Source organism: Oryctolagus cuniculus, chromosome 20, assembly GCF_964237555.1.
Source record: "Oryctolagus cuniculus chromosome 20, mOryCun1.1, whole genome shotgun sequence".
NCBI lineage: Eukaryota > Metazoa > Chordata > Mammalia > Lagomorpha > Leporidae > Oryctolagus > Oryctolagus cuniculus.
Window position 1 is genome coordinate 38,187,063 of NC_091451.1, and position 21,395 is coordinate 38,208,457.

Here is a 21,395-nt window from a genome sequence, read left to right on the forward strand (position 1 = left end):
GAGAAATACAGGCACACAGCATGAGCCTTTGGTGCCGGCGTATTTCACCCTGCATGGTGTCCAGGTTTGGCCACGTTGTGGCGTGTATCAACGCTTCGTTCCTTTTGACTGCTGAATACTACTCCTCTGTGTGCAGCCACCCCTGCCTACTCGTGGCTCTGATCAGCTGCTGGCCATCTTTTGCTTCCACGCCTCAGCTGTGCGCAAGGCCGCTGGGGACGTCTCCAGGTTCGGCGCGAGCCTCTCGGAGGGCTGGCAGCCACACCGCGCCGTCTCCCACGAGCTTTCTGAGGAAGCACACGGTTTTCCCAGCGGGTACGCCATTTTACACCCCGCCTACACTGACCAAGACCTCCACTTTCTTCACGTCCGTAACGCCTGCGCTCGATTTCTGATCAGAGCCAACAGCTACGTTATTTTTATTAGTGTTACATTTATTATCACCACCGGAAACCAAGTAGTTGAAGCTCCTCTACAGAAAAATAAATCCTGACCCCAACGTGGTGGGGGGGGGGGTCGCGGAAACGCTCAGGCGGCCGGCAGCCCAGCTAACGGGGCGGCGAGCGCCAACAACTTCTAGACACCCCTTTCCTCCTCCCAAGGCCCCCGTCCCTCCACGCCGGCCCTCGGGCGCGCCAGCACCTTCTCAGAGCTCACCATCCGAGGCCTCGTCTCCGGCCGCCGCCACCCGGTCCCGCGTCTCCCGCTGCACCAGCGGGCCCAAGAGCTCGGACACCAGCTCCCTCATCTGGGCCGCGCCCGCCAGCAGGCCCTCGAGGGGGTCGGCGTCACCCGGCAACTCACACGGCGCCCGCAGCCTCTGCGGCTGCCCGTCCGGCCCCACGTACTCTCCCACCAACTCCATGGCGACCGCGGAGCTTCAAGAGCGCGCCACAAAGCAGCGTGACCCGGAAGCGGAAGCCAGCCCTCGGCCAGCGCGGGCGGGAGAAGGCAGACGAGCCACTTCCGTTGGTGGGAAGTCGCTCCTCCTCCTTCCTTCGTTTCCGCCTTAGGGATTGGCTCTTGGCGCTCAGACCCCGCCTCCTCCGGCTACGCCCCTCGCGGCCGCTTTTCCCGCCTCCGCCGGGACCGAGCTGCGGTCCAGGTGACAGTTGAGGATGGCCGGAGCTGAGGAGTCAGCCGGGCGGCAGTCGGAGCTGGAGCCCGTGGTGTCGTTGGTCGACGTACTCGAGGAGGACGAGGAGTTGGAGAACGAGGCGTGCGCCGTCCTGGGCGGCAGCGACTCGGAGAAGTGCTCCTACTCGCAGGTGGGCGCGCGACCCGGGCCTCTGCCCTGGGGCTCCGGCGGAACCCCCTGTTCCCGGCCCGACTCTCCCGCGTCCTGCCCGCTCTGCCGCCTCCCCCGGGGCGGCCGCCCCGCTGCCAGGCCCAGCTGCCCGTCCCTCCGCAGCCCGCGTCCCGCGGGGGCCTCCCTCTCCCCGGGGCCACGTCGGGCTCCTCAGGATTCGCGGGCTGCGGCCCCTGCCCTCGCAGCCTCGGCTGGTTTCCGCGACCTCTCGGACCCCTCCCGGGAGTGCGGAGCGGGGCCGTCACCGGAGGCCGCCCTGGCTCTGGGGTGGGCTCCTCGCCGCGGCTGTCGGCGTTGGGCCCCACGCCGGGAAAAGGCCGGAACCGGGACAGCGGGTGGTCCCGGCCGGGGAAGAGGGTCTGCCTGGCCTGGACCAGGACCGCAGGGGGCGTGATGTCGTGCGTGCTGGCCTCGTTATGGACGTCTAGGCGCGGGCCGGGAGGGAACGGACAAGGTGGGAGGAGGGTGACCCAGGCAGGGGCTGGCGTGAGCGCCGGGCAGTCGTTCCGTGGTAGGGACTGAGCTCATAAACCCCTTGTCCTGGCTGACCGGACCGAGCTGACCGTGGTCAACCCGGCACCCAGAGATGGCCCCAGACGCTGGCTCGCATTTAAACCTTTGCTCATCGCTAGAAGTACTTAGGAAAAAAAAAATCCTAAGTCTTTACAAAAGTCAGCTGTTTGTGAAATACAGTTAGCTTCCTAAAACAGAAATTCATCCGTTCCTTTTCTTATAGTAAAACATAGGGGAATTTGCACGAATCCTGTGTGCAGGCCTGTCCCCACACCCAGCTCCACAGAGGACGATTCTGACGTTGAGGGGCCGCCCTCCCGCCTCTGAGAGGGGGGTCATCGCACGGAGACGCCACGAGATTCGTCGTTTTTCCTCCAGCTTTTTACTTTGAAACTATTTTTTTTTTTGTAAATAAAAGATTTGAAAGACCGGAGAGAGATCTTTCATCTGTTCGTTCACTCCCTAAGTGACTGCAACTCTACTAGGCCGCCCTGAAGCCAAGAGGCCACAGCTTTATTTGTGGCTTCCATGTGGATGGCCGGGATGCAGGCACGTGGGCCATCCTCCACTGCTTTGCCAGGCACGTTGGCAGGGAGCTGGAGCAGAGCAGAGCACCCAGGACTCACTCTGCCAGGAGATGCAGGTGTCTTTGAAGTGGTGGCTTAACATTTTGCCACACTTGTTTTATTTCTCTCCTTTTTTTAAGTTTTTTTTTTTCTTTTTTTATTTGAAAGAGTTAACGGAGAGGATGAGAGAGAGAGAGACCTTCCATCCACTGGTTCACTCCATGAGTGTCAGCAACTGCTTGGGCTGGGCCATAACTAAACCGGGAGCCCAGGGTTTCTTCCGGGTCTCCCATGTGAGTGGGAACCCTGGGGCCATCTTTCACTGTTTTCCTAGTGCATTAGCAAGGAGCTGGATCAGAAGTGCAGCCGCTGGGTCTCAGATCAGATATGGGAGCAGGCAGGGGCTTACCCACAATGCTGGCCCATCTCTTTTGTGTGTTATACTCTTTGCTTTCTTTTTGGACCATTTGAAAATAGATTGCAGACATCATGACCCTACATCTCTAACTATTTCAACCTGCATTTCCTAATAACCAAAGAGTCTTGGCATGCATTGATTTTTCTCCTTGGTGTAATTACAATCATTTTCCAAAATTGAAAGTATGATCTTACTTACTGTCTCTGACATTTTCATATGTTAAATGATTAAGCAGAACAAACTATTCACAGGTGATTGACACATTTATACTTCCTCTGACTTTAAGAAAAAATTGGATGAACACAAGCACTAATATAGATATGAAACACACAACGGTGTTTTGGAACTCCGTTGTATAAACTTTCTCAGCTGTCACTGTGGTTTTTAAAGGAATATCTTACCCACAGGAATTTTCATTCTGTTTCAGAACCTAGTATAGGTATTAAGTAACTATGCTCTGTCATTAATTCATTTTTTCCTTTTTATTTTGGTGCTGTCAGGGCTCAGTAAAGAGACAAGCACTATATGCTTGTAGTACCTGCACCCCAGAGGGAGAAGAACCAGCAGGAATTTGCCTAGCTTGCAGTTATGAATGTCACGGAAGTCATAAACTATTTGAGTTGTACACAAAAAGGTAAATAGAGATTGTTCCCGAATGCTTTCTAAATGTTTAGATTCTTTTCCAAGTGTACTTTTTTCTTAATCTTGTGTTTTCATCCAAAAGTGTTGTGCATTAGTGAAATTTAATATAATTGTTCATGTAATAAAACATAAACATAATTTTTCCATAGGCTCGTTTAAAATATAATTATAGTACATACTTAAACCACTCATCGTTCTCTGCCATTGTTTTGTGTATGTGTGTGATAAAGGTGTTTGTCTTTATGCATATTTTACAGAGTTCTAAAATTCTATATTGTTTTATTCTTGGAGAAATTCCAAATTGAATACATGAACAGCAAAGCCCCTTTTTAGATTCTAGAACTGAGTCGTAAATAAAAGAGGCTATGATTTGAGTTTAAAGAGTACTTCATTAGATTCAAAACAAAAATAAAATAGTGTCCTCTTTTTTTCAGAAATTTTCGTTGTGATTGTGGAAACAGCAAGTTTAAAAATTTGGAATGCAAATTATTTCCTGTAAGTTAAGCATTGTAACTATAAAGGCATTTAAAGAAGTTGATGTTTATAATTGCCAAATGTTTTCCAGACGGGGAGTTTTTCCTTTTTATTCCTTGCAAAAGTATTTTTCATTTCTTATTTTGTTGGGAAAACTACACAGCATGTTCAGAGTCTACAATATGGATTATCATTAACATGAAAAGTTTTGAGGGAAAATGTTTTTTAAATTGAGTCAGGTCTTTCGAAGTTGATTGTGCTTATGCTCTGAGATTTTATGTTAGTTATACATTCTTATTTGAAAGGCAGCGGGGAGACATACACAGGCAGCAATATACCAGCTGCTGGTTCACTCTCCTAACGCTGGCAACAGCTGGTGCTGGGCCATGCCAAAGCCGGGAGACTGGAACTCAGACCAGGCCTCCTCCCACGTGGGTGATGGAATCCAGTACTTGAGGCAGCACCACTGTCACGGGTGTTCATTAGCAGGAAGCTGGAATTGGAGGTCGAGCTGAAATCCTAACCCAGGCACTCCACTGTGGGATGCAGGCTTTCCAAGTGCCATCCTCACTGTGCCAAAGACCCTCTGTGCCTTTGTGTGCTCAGTCTGTGTGTGTGTGTGTGTGTGTGTGTGATGCTTTTAAAACAAAGGATCTGACCTTAAAAACCTGAATAAATAAAGCTTTGTACTAATGAATGTGGGCTAGATGCACAAAGAACTTTTAAAATGTTTTTTGGCTAATAGAAGTTATGATTACCAAGAATGCTACGCTGTTCAGTCATCATTGCGGAAATTGTCATGCTTTTCTCCTCCTTTGATGCTAGTTTTGGACAATTTCTTTGCCTCTTTTAAGCCTCCTAGTAAGCTAGGGGCCTTGGCTATCACAGCTGAGCATAAAGAAGAACGCAGAAATTCTAGGCGATTGAAAAATTAATGTTCATAATTAACTCTTGTCTCTGCTTTATTTAATTCTGTATTGAGTTTGCCACAGTTGGTACAGAAAAAGGTGCAAAAAGAGAGTTTAATTTTTTTCCTTGAGTCTTGGAAAAAGTATCCTTTTAGTAAAAGTGACTTTTTTCTCTTTATACTTTGAAAGTTGAAGAACCACCTTATGAGGTAAATTTCATGCAGCAATTTGTTGAATATGTAAATTTTATGGTACATGAAGCTGTAGTTGAAAATTTAAAATATTGTATGTTGAAATTAGTATTATCTTTTAGGACAAAGCAAAGGTAAATTCTGGCAATAAGTACAATGACAACTTTTTTGGACTATACTGCATTTGTAAGAGACCTTATCCCGACCCTGAAGATGAGGTAAGAGGATTGGAAATTAAAACCTGGACCTGTTACCTTAGCCTTGACTTCTCAGCCTCTTGGCACCCCTGGTCCTCTGCAGCATTTCAGGAGGAGTTTTGGGAATGTGGGAGGATTCCAGATGTATCTCTCAGGAATATGGGTTGGATCTATAACTGGTACAGAGCTCAACTCTCGTTTCTTTGATCATAAAAATGAAATATTGGAGTGAGTTTTCCCAGGACCAAAATGCCTCTTCTCAGCAACGTTCCTGCCTGCCTGCTCCATCCCCCAAACACTTTCTAAGAGACCTTCAGCTGTTTGCCTCTTTGGAAGGAAAGAAATGGAGTGTACAAAGTGGATCCTTTGAGCAATTTCAATTCGAAGAATATACAAAATTTAGAATGGATTACTTGGTCCTGCACCTCTTAACTCCCAGGCATAACCACTGTTAACACTTTTTGGTGTATAATTTTTTAGGTCTTTTTCTGTGCACTTAAAAGTGATTGAATGAATGTATATTTATTTCAATGTGTAGAGTTTTTTTTTTTCTTGAAGATGTATTTATTTAAAAGGCAGAGTTACAGAGAGGCAGAGAGAGTCTTCCATCCACTGGTTTACTCCCCAAATGGCTGCAGTGGCCGGAGCTGATCTGAAGCCAGGAGGCAGGAGCTTCTTCCTGTTCACCCACCTGTGTGCAAGGGTCTTTCACTGCTTTCCCAGGCCACAGCAGAGAGCTGAATCGGAAGTGGAGCAGCTGGGACTTAAACCAGTGCTCATATGGGATGCTGGCGCCACAGGTGGAGGCTTAGCCCACTACACCACAGTGCCGGTCCCATGGTTTCCTTTTGTAACCAAAGTGAAAATTCCATGTATTCACTCCTGCGATTGGCTTTTCTCAATCAATGTATCATAGACTTCCTTCCATACCAACACATATCTACTTGGTTTTATTGTTGGCAGAATATCCTGCAATTGGACATGCCGTGAGTTAACTAACCTAGCTCTTGGTCTGTAGCAAAATAGCATGGTGTGATTGATTTTTCACCTCAGTGAACACTCTTCTGCATTAATGTGCTGAACACTCCCCTGCAGGTATCAGGTAGTGTGGCTGCTGGTGGTCATAGGACATTGGCTTTTAAAATTGAGACTGTGTCTGCCGAAAGGATTCAGCCACCAACGGTATTGATTTCCCCCCAGTACTCCAGTTAACTGTGCTCATTACCAGTCCCTTAAAACTTTGCCGTTCTGATAAATGAAGAAAAATACCTTTCTTTTCCCGATCATGAGTGAGATTGTGCATCTTTTCAAGAGTTTTTTGGATGTTTGTAGTAACCTTCTCTCTGAATTGCTCTTCATATCATCAGTCTATGCTTTGATTGGATTGGGTTTGTCTATTTACTTATTGGAGGCTTTTTACATTGCGAGAAATTAACTTTATGTTTTCTTCCTTGCTTCCTAATTGTCTTGCAACTATAATTATTAAACCAAGTGGCATAGAGGGACAAATTGAAGATATCTTTTTGAGTTATCAAAAATAAAACTTTAAAACTGGATATTTTAAATGATAGGGTAAAGTTTTCCTTTTTTTTTTTTTTTTTAAGATTTATTTATTTGAAGGGCAGAATGGCAGAGAGAGGGGGATAGACAGAAAGAGACCTTTCATATGCTAGTTCACTCCTCAAGTGGCCACACCTCCAGGACTGGGCTAGGCTGAAGCCAGGAGCCAGGAGTTCCAGCTGACTTTCCCACTTGGGTGGCAGGGACCCAAGCACCTGGGCCATTTTCTGCTGCTTTCCCAGGGACATTAGCAGGAAATTGGATTGGGAGTGGAGCAGCCAGGGCTCAAACCAACATTCTGATTCAGGATACCAGTGTTGCAAGGGGTGGCTTAATCTGGTACACCTCAATGCTGGTGCTTCAAGTGTTACTTCCAAAAGTGTTGTAAAAAGACAAAATAGAAGATGTTGAATAAATTGACAAAAGCAGAGAAAACAATAAAACAGTATTTTTAAATATATGTGTGTGGTGGGCATATTTTCCTTTAAAAAATTAGGAAGAACAACAAGGCAGTGTTATATAAAATAGAAATACCCTACTTATCTCTAAGGTTTTATGAGATTCAGATATTAGGTATCTGCTTCGAAAGAGCCTTGATAACTGCTTGCGAAGTGCTGTCTCAGTGTAACCCTTTGTGACACCAGTTTGTGTAGAGAGGACTCCTTTGTCCCCTGTGACTACTATTACATGGGCGGGGGTCTCACAGAACTGGAAGGGCATTATCTGATACCTGTTCTGCTGTGTGCCTGATTCACTTCTGTCCCAGAATGCAATGTGCTCCTTAACAAACACGCTGCCTTTCTGTGTTAGATTCCAGATGAGATGATCCAATGTGTGGTCTGTGAAGACTGGTTCCATGGCAGGGTAAGAACTTTCACCTTTGACACCTGTTGTCTTCACAAAAAGATAGTCTTTTCCCTCTGCATTGTTATTTTTTGTATTATAGTATTCTTTCAAAAATAAAGATACGATCAGTATACAACTGTAATATTTGTTTACAAAATCATGGGCATTTTGTACAACTTGGAAAGAATATTTGGTGCTTTGTATTCTTAGCATCTTGGTGCCGTCCCCCCTGAGAGTGGAGATTTCCAAGAGATGGTGTGCCAGGCTTGTATGGAACGGTGTTCTTTCTTGTGGGCTTATGCTGCACAGTTGGCAGGTAGGTGTTGTGCTTGTGGAATTTGTACGTTTAAGCCAGAATTTTTTGCAACTATTTTCATTTGAACTCTGAGGTATAGAAAACAGTAAAGGATATGTTCCTTCTCTAGGGTGTGTTGTGGAGTGGTTGGGAGCCCACCAAGAACGAATCTGTGTTGAAATGGCATGGTGCAGCGTATGGCTGAAACCAGAAATAGAGTGGTGCAGACAGCAGTGTTTGAGCTGGATTTTGAAGGATGATAGATGTAAAATAACATGCTATTGGTTAGGGGTGGGGGATGGGTGATTAGGGTGCTGTAATAAAAAACCATAGACAACACATTCCACAAGTGGCCAGTAATGGAAATTTGCAGCTCCTCGTTCCGGGGGCGAGAGTCCAGGGTCAGGGTACCTCTGTCTGTTTTCTGGTCTGGGCCAGGCTGAAGCCGTGAGCCATGGACTCCGTCCTGGTCTCCCAAGTCAGTGGCAGGGCCCCAAGTATTTGGGCTGTCTTCCACTGGCTAGATCCAAAGCAGAACAGCCTGGATGCCAGGCAGCACTCTGGTATGGGAAATGGGTGGCAGCTTGCTGCTCTAGGCCACGACATCGACCCTGCGTATGAAAGGGAAATGCCGGCCGGTGCCGCGGCTCACTAGGCTAATCCTCCGCCTAGCGGCGCCGGCACACCGGGTTCTAGTCCCGGTCGGGGCGCCGGATTCTGTCCCGGTTGCCCCTCTTCCAGGCCAGCCCTCTGCTGTGGCCAGGGAGTGCAGTGGAGGATGGCCCAGGTGCTTGGGCCCTGCACCCCATGGGAGACCAGGAAAAGCACCTGGCTCCTGGCTCCTGCCATCGGATCAGCGCGGTGCGCCGGCCACGGCGGCCATTGGAGGGTGAACCAACGGCAAAAGGAAGACCTTTCTCTCTGTCTCTCTCTCTCACTGTCCACTCTGCCTGTCAAAAAAATAAAAAAAGAAAAGAAAGGGAAATGCCTTATCCCATAGGAGCTCCCTCACTTTCTCTCACAACCTGTTTCTTTTTTCATGTGTTTTCTTTTTTAAAGATTTATTTATTTATTTGAAAGAGCTACACAAAGAAGGAGAGGCAGAGAGAGAGACAGAGAGAGAGAGAGATCTTCCATCCTCTGCTTCACTCTCCAACTGGCTGCAACCGCCAGAGCTGTGCCGATCTGGAGCCAGGAGCTTCCCCCAGGTCTCCCATGTGGGTGCAGGGCCCAAGGACTTGGGCCATCTTCTGCTGCCTTCCCAGGCTATAGCAGAGAGCTGGATCGGAAGAGGAGCAACCAGGACTAGAATCGGTGCCCATGTGGGATGCCAGCACCACAGACGGCGGCTTTACCCGCTATGCCGCGGCACTGGCCCCAGTATTTCTGTTTCTACACCCATCCTTTTAGGTCTACCTCTCTCATAAAGAAAAGCTGGTTATTTTTTTTAAATGATTCTTTTACCTATATTTGTAGCTGTTATCTCCTCCTACTGCCTCTTGTTTCTTGAGTTCTCTGTAACATTATCTTATTTTCTCCTTTATGTATAAATGCTTACATAGTGATTGATATTTTTAAATGGACTGATCAACTGTTTGAATTCTTGGATTAGGCAAGCCTAACCTAAAAAGGTGTTGATATTGCCTTTCAAATTATTCCCGAGATGAAGGTTAACTTTTTTCTCTTTCTAGATTCTGAAATAGTTTTAAGTCAGGGTAAGGAATTTCATTGCCTGGTAAGATCTGTGGATGTGTATGTGTGTTTGTTTTTCATTGAACCACAGTAACCAAAGTATCTCCTGAGGATGATGGGTTGGTGCTGAATGTTGATGGAACAGGTGACCAGGAAGTTCTCAAACCTGAAAATGGAGCTCATCAAGACAGTGCCCTCAAGGAAGATCTTCCTGACCGTAGAAGGGATGTCGCCACGGAAGTTCAGGCAGAGCAGAATAGTGAACCGTGTGCCAGTTCTAGTTCTGCATTGGGTCTTCAGGTAATAAAGTACAGGCCCTAAAAGGGAAACATCAGCACAGTTAACTCTGTTAAGCTCCACAGCTTCAGATTTAAATTGTCTTTTGCCTAAAGAAAGCCCTTTACAAAATCTAAACTGAAAACTATGATAGTCATAAAAATGTATTTCAAAACTCAATTTTACTTCAGACAGCGCTTAAGAATCAGAGCCTCAACACAGAACCACAGTCTGGCTGCAGGCTTGAGGCACTTAAAGCCACGCAGTTTGTGAAGAAAGACACTGCCACCTACTGGCCCCCGAACTGGCGCAGCAAATTGTGTACCTGCCAAGAGTGTATGGTGAGTAGCCACAAGTTCAGTGGCAGTTCACAGTGAGAACACCTGGACAGTGTGTTTGTGGAATTGGTGGAAGAGTAAGGGACTTTCAAAATGTTCATATTAAGCAAATTTATGGAATAGTACTTAGAGTTTGAATGCTCGTGGAAAAAATTAAGAATTATGTAATTTTAAAAAATCTGCCTTAATTTTTATGGAAAATGGTAATTCTTATCTTTTGTGTCATAGAGTTGCTTGGAAATAAACATTGCTTGACAGTTACAGTACATCAGTGGTTTTGAAATAAAGCTCTTAGAGACCACAGAGTGTCAGCTAGGAAGTCGGGCTATTTCTAAAGGAGATTGGAGCATCCAGAATGAATCCTGCAAGGACTCTGTGCTTAGATTTTCCTAGGTGTTAGTTTTTAGAAACTCACTGCATTTTTAGTTATTCTCGTGAAGTTGATTTTTTGAGAATGATGTGCACGCCTAATGAGAACACTGACTTTATGTATTATAGAAGATGTATGGAGAGCTGGATGTCCTGTTCCTGACAGATGAACACGACACGGTGCTGGCTTATGAAAACAAAGGCAAGAGTGACCAGGCAGCCGATCGGCGCGACCCTCTGATGGACACCCTGAGCAGCATGAACAGAGTCCAGCAAGTGGAGCTTATCTGTGGTAAGTGCTGCTCGTGTGTGAACATTCATACTTTCCTTTACTGTGTGAAAAGAAGTCTAAGGAATGGTGCTAATTGGTCTCCACTACACTTGCTGGATTTCAGTGTTGTGTTCTTGAGTAATTGTCTGCTGTTCTCACTGAGTCAGTTCCATGCTTGAGAAACCACAACATGTGTGTTTTGATTTGGGGTAGGTATGGAAATATAGCATAGCAGCGGGTTTTCCCGCCCCGCCCCCAGCTAGTCTCCATGGAGTAAGGCGTGGCGTCTCTGACAGTGCGTGTGGGTGCTACAGTGGTTCACAGGGAGCCGCCAGAGGGGCAGACGTGCCCAGACCCTGGCATGCAGGCTTTCACGTTCCCTTCCTGGTAGGTCGAACTGAGGTCAGTGACTTCGCCCCAGGCAGTTTCCACTCAGTTGCCACCACCTTCATGTCCCTCTGATGGCACTGATCATTGCTTTTATTGGCAATTTGATTAATTTCTTTCTAATTTATTAGACTAAAATATTTTTGAGGGTGGAAGCTGCACCTAAAAGTTCTGTAGCATTCAGGATGCCTTACCTGACACACTGTTAAGTCAGTATTTGTAATATATAATGTTTGATGGGTCCAGGGTCTTTCAAGTACTAGAATTCCAGAGAAATAGGGAACCCATAAAAACTTCTTAGCTGATCTTCATGGGAATGAGGATTGCTCTGTTTTCTGTCTGTTTAAAGAAGAAAGGTCCCAGGTATCAAATTGAAGGCAGCCTAGAGAATCTGGGGGAAATTAGGGACAAGTCTCTATGCAGGTTTCACCTAAGAAAAATGTGGCTTAAGCTGTTAATTTAAATGTCAATGGCAAAGAAATATTTTGTCTTTAAAAACAAATGGCTTATCTGAATTTTTAAATTCTTAAATACTTTTGTGGTTTTGATTTAGAATACAATGACTTGAAGACTGAACTTAAAGACTATCTCAAGCGATTTGCTGATGAAGGCACGGTATGTTGAGCTAAAGGATTTTATTTATTAAGTTTTTAAAAAGTGTTTATTACTTTCATCTACTTTAAAGGACGAGCAATATACACACACCTACACAGAGGTATTTTCCATCCACTGGGCCAGGCTGAAGCCAGGATCCAGGAACACCGTCTGGGTCTCCCCACGTGTAGCAGGGGCTCAGCACCTGGGCCGTCATCTGCTGTCTACCCTGATGCATCAGTAGGAAGGTGGTTCAGAGGCAGAGCAGCCAGGACTTGAATCAGGCACTTCACTGTGGGATATGATGTGGGATATGGGTGTCCCAAGCAGCAGTTTAACCTACTGTGCCACAATGCTGTCTCTAAATTATTTATATATTTATTTGAAATAGACAAATGGACAGAGAGAAAGAGCAAGAGAGTGAGCAAGCGCTCCCATGTGCTTGCTCACAACCAGATTCCAAGACAGCAGGGTTGGGCTGAGGCCAAAGCATAGAGCTGAGAACTCAGTCCAGGTCTTCCATGGGGACGGCAGGAATCTGGTTACAGGAACCATCGCTGCCGCCCCCCAGAGTCTGCATTAGTAGAAAGTGTAGGGCCGGCCCCGCGGCTCACTAGGCTAATCCTCTGCCTTGCGGCGCTGGCACACCGGGTTCTAGTCCTGGTCGGGGCGCCAGATTCTGTCCCGGTTGTCCCTCTTCCAGACCAGCTCTCTGCTGTGGCCAGGAGTGCAGTGGAGGATGGCCCAAGTGCTTGGGCCCTGCACCCCATGGGAGACCAGGATAAGCACCTGGCTCCTGCCTTCGGATCAGCACGGTGCACCAGCTGCAGTGCGCTGGCCGCGGCGGCCATTGGAGGGTGACCCAACGGCAAAAGGAAGACCTTTCTCTCTGTCTCTCTCTCTCTCTCACTGTCCACTCTGCCTGTCAAAAAAAAAAAAAAAAAAAAAAAAGTGTAGTGAGGAGCTGGAGCTGCTGTTGAACTGACACTGTGATATGTGACATGGGCCTCTTAACTGAGTGCCTGCCCCGAGTTAGAAAATGTCATCATAACCCTGTACATTTTGAATAAACTTTATTTTAATGGACTTTGCAACTTAAATACGGTATTTGAGAATACTGCAGAAACTGTTGATAGCAGCTTTGGCAGAAGGACAATCACTAAGGGGGGTGAAGCGTGAAGGGTCCCTCTGGGTCTCTTTACCAAGCCCAGCTAGAACAGAAAGAGTGAGGGAGGAGCGTCATCCCCCGGGGTGCAGAGCCAGCGGTTGTAGCTTGGGAGAAGCCAGCGATGCTGATTCTGCTGGTCCCGAACGGAAGCACTGATCTTCGGGCTGTGTTGGGGAAAATGCAAACCAGACCCATTTGTGAGATTCTGAGTTCTGTAGTTTAGAGTAGAAGAACTTTATCTTTGTGGGCTGAAAAATTTCTGGTAAAATAATCTGTATTCTTTTTTTTTTAAGGATTTATTTATTTGAAAGGCAGAGTTACAGAGAGAGAGAGAGAGAGAGAGACAAAAGAAAGATCTTCCACTGGCTCACTCCCCAAATGGCCACAATGGCTGGATCTGGGCCAGTCTGAAGTAGTGAGCCAGGAACTTCTTCCTGGTCTCCCATGTGGGTGCAGGGGCCCACATACTTGGGCCACATTCTGCTGCTTTCCTGGGCACATTAGCAGGGAGCTGGATCAGAAGTGGAGCAGCTGGGACTCAAACCATTGCCCATATGGGATGCTGGTGCCACAGATGGTGGCTTTATCCACTGTGCCACAGAGCCAGCCTGAGGCTCTGTATTTTTAAGGCTGACTCTAAAATGTCTGTCAACTCTGTAAGTTTTAAATAAACATTTATTTTATTTTGTTTTAATATAGGCTTCTAGATAAATTTACAAGTACTTTCCAGTCTTTATTATTCAAAGTGTACTTATGGAAGAATGTTTCTCTAGAATATTTTCTGTCTTCCAAAGGCGGATACAAAACAAAATTCAACATTTCTCTAAGGCTGTCCTTGTAAACAGTAAATATTCTGTCTGTTAGACCAAATCTTGAGGCTTAGGGATCTGAACTAAAAGGGTCTAGGTCTATTGAGTCATTACAGATGTTGCCAGAAAAGGTAAACTGGGTCCTGAGCCCAGTTGCTGCAGCCGCCAGCAGCAGGGCTGGGTGGCATCGGAAACGTCTGCAGGAGCAGAGCCGAGATGGGGTTTTCATGAACTCGGGAAGGGGAGCCTGCACTGCCTGTCCACAGGGAGCGGGGTGGGAGGGCAGTACAGTAGCAGAAGCACTTGCTGCTGTTTGATTGGTTGCGGTTCATTAGCAGCCCAGGAAGTTTGTATGTGAACAGTCCCTGGGATTGAAGTCAGGGTTTCAACATAAACTGTTTTGTCAGTTTATTTATTTTTAAGATTTCCCTATTTATTTGAAAGGCAGAGTTACAGAGAGGCAGAGGCAGAGAGAAAAAGAGAGAATCTTCCATCTGCTGGTTCTCTCCCCAAATGGCTGCAATGGCCACAGTTGGGCCGATCTAAAGCCAGGAACCACCAGGAGCTTCTTCTGGGTCTCCCACATGGGTGCAGGGGCCCAAGGACTTGGGCCATCTTCCACTGCTTTCCCAGGCCACAGCAGAGAGCTGGAATGGAAATGGAGCAGCTGGGACTTGAACTGGTACCCATATGAGGTGCCGGCACTGCAGGCCGTGGCTTTACCCATTACACCACAGCGCGGGCCCCTTTTGTCAGTTTTGCCAGCAGCTGCTAACTGGGTAACTTCCCTTATCTCTTCTTCCTCTGTCCTCCTGAGCCTTTGTAATTAGATTTAGACGTCAAGATTTCTTCTGCTGTCACTGCGCTGTGGTCAGAATACAGAACAAGCTGGACATGGGGTGTGCTGGATCCTAAAGGAGCCGCCCCTAAAGGAGGGCGGCTGTGTGGGAAGACTCAGACTGCAGCCCACTTAGGTCCTTCCTTCCTCCTCATAGATGTTGGGTGAACCTGCAGTTCCCTGGATTTCTGGACAGGGTCCTAGCCTTGTCTTTCTGCAAAATAGATGATAAAGTCAGAGGTTCAAAGAGCCATCTCCTAAATGGTTTCTCATTTTCTAGAATGTTCTTCCCTGTCACTGTGAGCACTGCTTCCCGGTTCTGACACTGTAATTCCTACTTGTGTCACGGGGGCTGTCCTCAGGCTAATGGGCACTAATGCTGCTTTCTTGCTGAGACTGTTCACGGCTGTGAGGGGGACCTTGGTCTTTTAATCTCTGCACTGTTGTGGCGTGAGGTGTTCAAATGGTGTCTGAGCCATGCTCCTGAACGTGGTGCTCTTAATGCATTTTGTGGTCATGGTGCTCTTTATCAACCTTGTCACACCTACTGAAACCACTACCAGCAAACAGTTAGATACAGTCAGTCTTCATGCGCATCTTCCACGTCTGGCCTTTTGATGATCACCAGACCAGTTTTTGTGAGCCTTCCTGACGAGACTTTTTATCTGACATGATGACTTTCTAAGTGCTCATTCCATGACGTCACTGCTGAATTTCCAGAACGAACACACAGAAGCCTCCAGTTGCTTATAACTCTTACCCACTTGGTTGTCTTTGTCCACAGGAGATAAAGGTAATAAGTCCTAGATGTTCTCTGAGGATGGACTCCTTTTTTTTTGATGTCTGACTATAAAAAAAATCCAGAGAAACTGAATTTTCTTGGTCAAACTAATAAAATGATTTATTATTGAACCCAAGTTGTGCTCAGTAGCATGCAGCTCTCCGTGGTGAGTGTGGCCGTTTGACCTCTGGAAACCAAAACCCGCGTGCTCGCCTTTGCGCTCCCATTTCTTCTCCGCAGAGATCTTGCCAGACATATTTATTTGCTTCTCTCGGCTTTCCATGGCTGTTCGTAGTCCAGGCAGGGACAGGTACTGCATCATGGAACTCCCAGATCCTGTACTTACTGCACTTCCGAGTGTAAATGCCAGAGCCCTGGAAGGCTGAGCTGCAGTCCTGGAATGCGGGGGCTGTCCTGGATGTGCTCGGGCTCCAGCCCCTGGCTGCTGACCAGCGCTTCTCCCCTTGGAACTTGTGACACGGAGGTGTCAGCTGCTGCCTGCTAGCAGAGTGCTGGCACTTACAGGGTTAATAAAGTTGCTGCAGGTTAGCATCCCTGGGGAGGGGAGAGAAAGAGATGAAGTATTTGCCGCTTTGTTTTCTTACCCTCCTTTCCCTCTTTCTCTACGCCCGCCTCCCTTCCTTCCTACCAATACCCATGTGGTAACTTGGTAGTAGAAAGTGCATTATCAAACCTGTCTTTTGGGATGGCTGTTACATAGCTTTTGACCAGGTCACCCTAGACTCACTCTTGGGGGTGAGCAGAGATTCCTAGACTCTCCCAGTTTACTTTTTAATCCACATTTTCCCTATGTCTTATTTTTTTTATTTTTAAAATTTTTATTTCCTTATTTTCATTTTATTTGAAAGACAGATCTTCCATCTGCTGGTTCCCTCCTCAAATGCCCACAGCATCTAGGCTAAGCTAGACCACAGCTGGAGCCTGGAATTCAATCTAGAGCTCCCACACGGGTGGTAGGGACCCAAGTACCTGAGCCATCACCTGCCACCTCCCAGGGTGTGCACTGGCAGAAAGCTGGATGAGAAGTGGAGGACCCTGGGCTGGTGCTATGGCGTAGCAGGTAAAGCCAGTGCCTGTAGTGCCAGCATCCTATATGGGTGCCGGTTCAAGTCCCAGCTGCTCCACTTCTAATCCAGCTCTTGCTATGGGCCGGGAGAGCAATGGAAGATGGCCCAAGTCCTTGGCCCCTGCACCCGCATGGGAGACTCAGATGAAGCTCTTGGCTCCTGGCTTCAGATCTTCACAGCTCTGACCATTGCAGCTATCTGGGGAGAGAACCAGTGGATGGAAGACCTGTCTGTCTCTCTCTCTCTCTCTCTCTCTCTCTGCCTTTGGCTTTCAAATAAATAAATAAATATTTTTTTAAAAAAATGGAGGACCCAAGAATCTAAACCGTAGTGCCAAATGCCTACCCCAACTTCTTTCTTTTTTTTTCTTTCTTTCCTTCCTGTTTGCTTGCTTGTTTTCTTCTTTAAAGGGTTATTTATTTGAAAGACCATTACAGAGACAGCCATACCTTCCATCTGCCGGTTCACTCCCAAATGGCCACAACAGCTGGGGCTGGGCTGGGCTCAAGCCAGGAGTCTGGAACTCCATCTAGGTCTCTCGTGTGTGACAAGGGCCCAAGCTCTTGGCCATCCTCTGCTGCTTTCCTAAGCTCTAGGAAGCAGGGAAATGGATTGGAAGTGGGCCAGCTAGGACTTGAGCTGGTGCCCTGATATGGGTAATGTTTTATTTTACTGATATCAAAAACACCTTAGTACAATGCTCTAAATATTTTTTCCGATAAATAGAGGGTAGATTTCTCATTTTTATTGCATGAAATAGATTTACTAAAAGTAGTGCTTCTGGGGCTGGCATTGTGGCGTCACAGGTAAAGCCGTCGCCTGCAATCCCATATGGGCACTGGTTCAAGTCCCAGCTGCTCCACTTCCGATCCAGCTCTCTGCTATGGCCTGGGAAAGCAGTGGAAGATGGCCCAAGTGCTTGGGCCCCTGCACCCATGTGGGAAGACTGGAGGAAGTGCCTGGCTTCAGATCAGCACAGCTCTGGCCATTGCAGCCAACTGGGGAGTGAACTAACAGATGGAAGATCTCTCTCTGCCTCTCCTTTTCTGTGTAACTCTGATTTTCAAATAAATAAATCTTTTTTTTTTTTTTAAAGAAAAAGGAGTGCTTCTATAGTAATTTTTTTTCCAGTTTTGTTTATATAGCAAACATCTTCAATTTTGGACTCTTGAAGAGGGAAGTTTTTAAATTTTTTTTTCTTCAAACATTCCCTGCTCTTGGTAAAGAAGACAGCAGAGATCTGAGCGCCAGCAGACTCTGTTTCCCATGTGTGCTTGTGCAGAGCTGAAGGGCAATGCAGAGACAGCTGTGCTGCTGAGTGGGCAGGGTCTGGGGCGGCCTGGCGGGGCGGGGCTGTGTGTGTCCCTGTGCCACAGGTGCTGAGTGGGCGGGGTCTGGGGTGGCCTGGCGGGGCTGGCCTTGTGTCCCTGGGACAGAGGTGCTCTGAGTGGGTGGGGTCTGGGGCTCCTGGCGGGGCGGGGCTGTGTGTGTCCCTGTGCCACAGGTGCTGAGTGGGTGGGGTCTGGGGCTCCTGGCGGGGGCTGGGCTGTGTGTCCCTGGGACACAGGTGCTGAGTGGGCAGGGTTCTGGGGCTGCTGGCGGGGTCTGGGCTGTGTGTCCCTGGGACGCAGGTGCTGAGTGGGCAGGGTCTGGGGCGGCCTGGCGGGGCTGGCCTTGTGTCCCTGGGACACAGGTGCTCTGAGTGGGCAGGGTCTGGGGTGGCCTGGCGGGGCTGGGCTGTGTGTCCCTGGGACACAGGTGCTCTGAGTGGGCGGGGTCTGGGGTGGCCTGGTGGGGCTGGCTTTTTGTGTCCCTGGGACACAGGTGCTCTGAGTGAGCAGGGTTCTGGGGCTCCTGGCGGGGGCTGGGCTGTGTGTCCCTGGGACTCAGGTGCTGCTTTTATCCCCGGTCGTACAGGGAACCTGAGTTTCGAGCCGTTCCGCTCTGCTGCCTGGCGACTCCGCGCAGGTCAGCCTCTGTGAGCTGTGATCTGCACCTCCTGTACACTGTAGCATCTCCGTTCCGCTCTAAGTGCAGACGGCCCCGACTTCGGAGTGTTCAGGACTCAGGGTCTTTCCAGCCAACGATGGTGACAGCACTGTGTGTCCAAGTGGACACCACACTGTGGATTTGAATTGTGATCTTCGCCAGGGTAGCACTGCGCCGTCCAGTCCTGTCACCACGCTGGGCTGCAGCGGCTGCAGCTCACCGTCAGTGCCACTGCTGTGTGCTGAGCCGGCGTGTTCAGGAGGTTAGCCTGTGCGATGTTTCCAGCCTGTGTGGGCTCCAGGCCGGCACGCCGTCGTCAGTTGAGGGCCACGCTGACCGTCAGGACGCATTGCTTTCCGTAATGGAGTTCCCTTTCCTGATCTTTGCTTTTCTTCAACAGGTTGTCAAGAGAGAGGACATTCAGCAGTTCTTTGAAGAGTTTCAGTCAAAAAAGAGAAGAAGAGTGGATGGGATGCAGTATTACTGCAGCTAGGGTGCGGTGGCACCTCCTCGGGCCGGCGGCCCTGCCCGCGCTGTTCCCGGAATAAAAGAGGCGCACTTCCCACGGCTCCCGGCTGTCCTCCTCCGGCCTCGGGCGCCCTGCCGCTCTGCGCTGCAGTGGCCACCGTGTCTGAGCTGATTCCACAGCCAGCATTCCTCTTCCTGCCTCAGCTACTGCACCTCATTCCATAGACTTCAGCCCCCGACCCCAGTAGGCCCAGTTTGATTCGGTTATGAGAAAGCAAGTTGGTTTCTTCCCTGAAGGTTTGTTCTTGAACTCCCGAACGTGTGTACTTCGCTGCAGGGCTGTTGCCTCCCAGGACCTGCTCCGTAGGTGTCACAGAGGGTCCCTTGCTGTCAGCCAGGCCCTCTGTGGGTCCCTTCACCCCTCCAGTCGTGGTGCCTTGGTCAAGGCTTCCTGGAGCCTGCTCGCTCCCCCAGCCGCTCTGCTCTCTGAGGTGTGCTCCTGGCTCAGAGGCCTCTCTGGGCCCAGCCTCCGGAGTTGACTCACCCAGACTGATGGCTTTCTGGCCTGGCTGGCTGTCAGTGCAGGGAGATGGACTGGTGACAGGGTTGAGGAAGCAGATCTTTGTCTCGGATTTCATGACTTAGTTTATAGTGACATTGTCCTTCCCGAGCCTCCTGGCACCGGGACGTCAGGCGTAGAGGCCCGTCGTGCTCACGGGGCTTCCGCGAGAAAGTCTGCCAGTGCCGCAGGGCCTTTGCTGCCTCGACATGACCGCGTCACCCCTGTGAAATCTGGGTGGTTAAGAAGTCCTCTGGATTTCTACACATTATCAGGGATATTCATGAGCTTATATTAAAAATGGACCTATTTTGATATCGTTCTGTTATGAAAATGTTACTAGAACCCCAATAAATTATTGTTTTTCCCTTTGAATCTGTGCTGAAGAAAAGACTTAGCTTCCTGGTAGTGAGTAGGGCAGGGCGTGCCCTGTTTCGGAAGAGCCAGACTGTGGGACAGATTGAGCTGCACACGTGGGGAGGTTTGTGTAGTGATGCTCACGTCCCCAGCCGGCTCCCCGGTGACTGTGACCTTCTGAGGATCCTCACGGAGGATTGTGCAAAACCTGCATTAAGGGGAAGTCCTTGCGGTTGGTGTGACGTCCGGGCAGCCGCTCAGGCCGGGTGGACGCACCTTTTGTCACCCAGAGTGGAGAGCCTTCAAGGAACAGGGCCTTCCCTGACGCTGGGTGACACTGAGGTATGCCGCAGGGGGGCTTTGGGGCCACCTGTGACTGTTGATGTCCTTTTGTGCCCCACAGCCATGGGGAGGGTACCCGCCAATCCCTAAGCAAGATGAGCTTGTCCTACAGCGTCCAGGCCTCCAGGAAGTGTTCAGGCATGTCTTGGGCACGCAGCCTCCTAGTTCCAGGCCTCGGGAAGCGTGACGTGGAGCTGGGTCTCGTCGGCTGCGGCAGCTTGAGTGCCCTCAGCTGGCCTCGCGGAGAGGCTCTGTCTGACCTGGGAGCGCCGGCTCTGAGGAGGTGTTGAACCCCTTCTGCAAAATGCACTGGCGGTTTCTCTCCACCCAAATGTCTGACTTCACCACCAGGAAGTGCTGTCCTATGGCAGGTCAGGACCAAGCCTCGGAGGCACAACGGTCCAAACCCCCATTCGGAAGGGCTTGTTCTAGGGAAGGCACTGCTCCCTACAGCACTCGGGAGCCTCCTTTTTTACCTCTTGTTCACACTAGTTTTCTTACTGATCCTATCGGACTGTCTCTTCTTACAGAGACTGATTTTGGCCAACATGTGGCAGTTGATAATTAATGCATGTTTTATGCAAAACAAAAAATACGGTATTAGTTGCTTTTAAGGAATTCTGACATTATATGTGCGTTTTTGTAGAAATTGTTACTGGACTTATAATTACACACTTAACTCCAATCAGGTTTCTGTAAAATTTAAATAAAACCAAATTCAAAATCGTTGCTTTTCAGATCGTTTTTGGTCACCCTTCAGTCTACACAGCCTCCCTCTGCGAGTTGTAGGAAAATGAGTGTAACGTGAGTAGGTTCCAACAGCTCTTCTGCCCTGGGATCCTGCTCTCAGCACAGGGCATTGGGTCAGTGTCGGGGAGCTCGCCTGCCATTCTGTGCCAGGCGGCCGGGCCGCGGGCCCTGGGCAGGGCTCCTTTACTCCCGGCCTCCAGCAGTTCCTGGGAGGGAGGGGCCGCGATGGCTGGGATCTCAGCAAGCAGCTGACCAAGGCAACAGGCTGGGTTAGGAGCAGTCGGGCGCCCAGGTAGCGTGGGTGCAGGAAGAGGGCTGCGAGCCCACGGCCCAGAGAAGAGGTGAGGCTCACCGACGTGGTGGCCATGGTCTCAAAAATAAACACTAAGCAAACCAAAAA

General features: G+C 48.8%; 2 protein-coding genes across 4 annotated transcripts in view; one reads left to right on the forward strand and one right to left on the reverse strand.

The window, feature by feature from the left end:
- The window catches only part of GON7 (GON7 subunit of KEOPS complex), a 30,752-nt gene extending 29,801 nt beyond the window's left edge, over window positions 1-951 (reverse strand). The window contains exon 1 of one of the 3 annotated variants that reach the window (XM_070065556.1): window positions 658-943. In XM_070065556.1, the coding sequence (XP_069921657.1) occupies window positions 658-865 (208 nt within the window). In that variant the 5' untranslated portion in view covers window positions 866-943. Of the gene's footprint in view, window positions 1-657 lie in introns of all 3 variants that reach the window. The other 2 variants (XM_070065555.1, XM_002719675.5) reach the window with 2 other exon arrangements.
- On the forward strand, window positions 919-20,971 carry UBR7 (ubiquitin protein ligase E3 component n-recognin 7). Its single transcript, XM_008271904.4, has 11 exons — window positions 919-1,268; window positions 3,307-3,440; window positions 3,883-3,943; window positions 5,144-5,239; window positions 7,589-7,642; window positions 7,835-7,940; window positions 9,703-9,911; window positions 10,079-10,228; window positions 10,724-10,886; window positions 11,806-11,867; window positions 18,920-20,971. The coding sequence occupies exons 1-11, from the start codon at window positions 1,119-1,121 to the stop codon at window positions 19,010-19,012; spliced, it is 1,278 nt and encodes a 425-aa protein (XP_008270126.1). The 5' UTR covers window positions 919-1,118; the 3' UTR covers window positions 19,013-20,971.
- Window positions 20,972-21,395: the final 424 nt, after the last annotated feature.

Excerpts from the sequence above, each read along its gene's own strand:
- UBR7 (XM_008271904.4), top strand. The coding sequence starts at position 1,119 with ATGGCCGGAGCTGAGGAGTCAGCCGGGCGGCAGTCGGAGCTGGAGCCC. Across the intron at positions 7,643-7,834 it reads AAGACTGGTTCCATGGCAGG|CATCTTGGTGCCGTCCCCCC; the intron begins GTAAGAACTTTC and ends TTGTATTCTTAG. Across the intron at positions 7,941-9,702 it reads TTATGCTGCACAGTTGGCAG|TAACCAAAGTATCTCCTGAG; the intron begins GTAGGTGTTGTG and ends ATTGAACCACAG.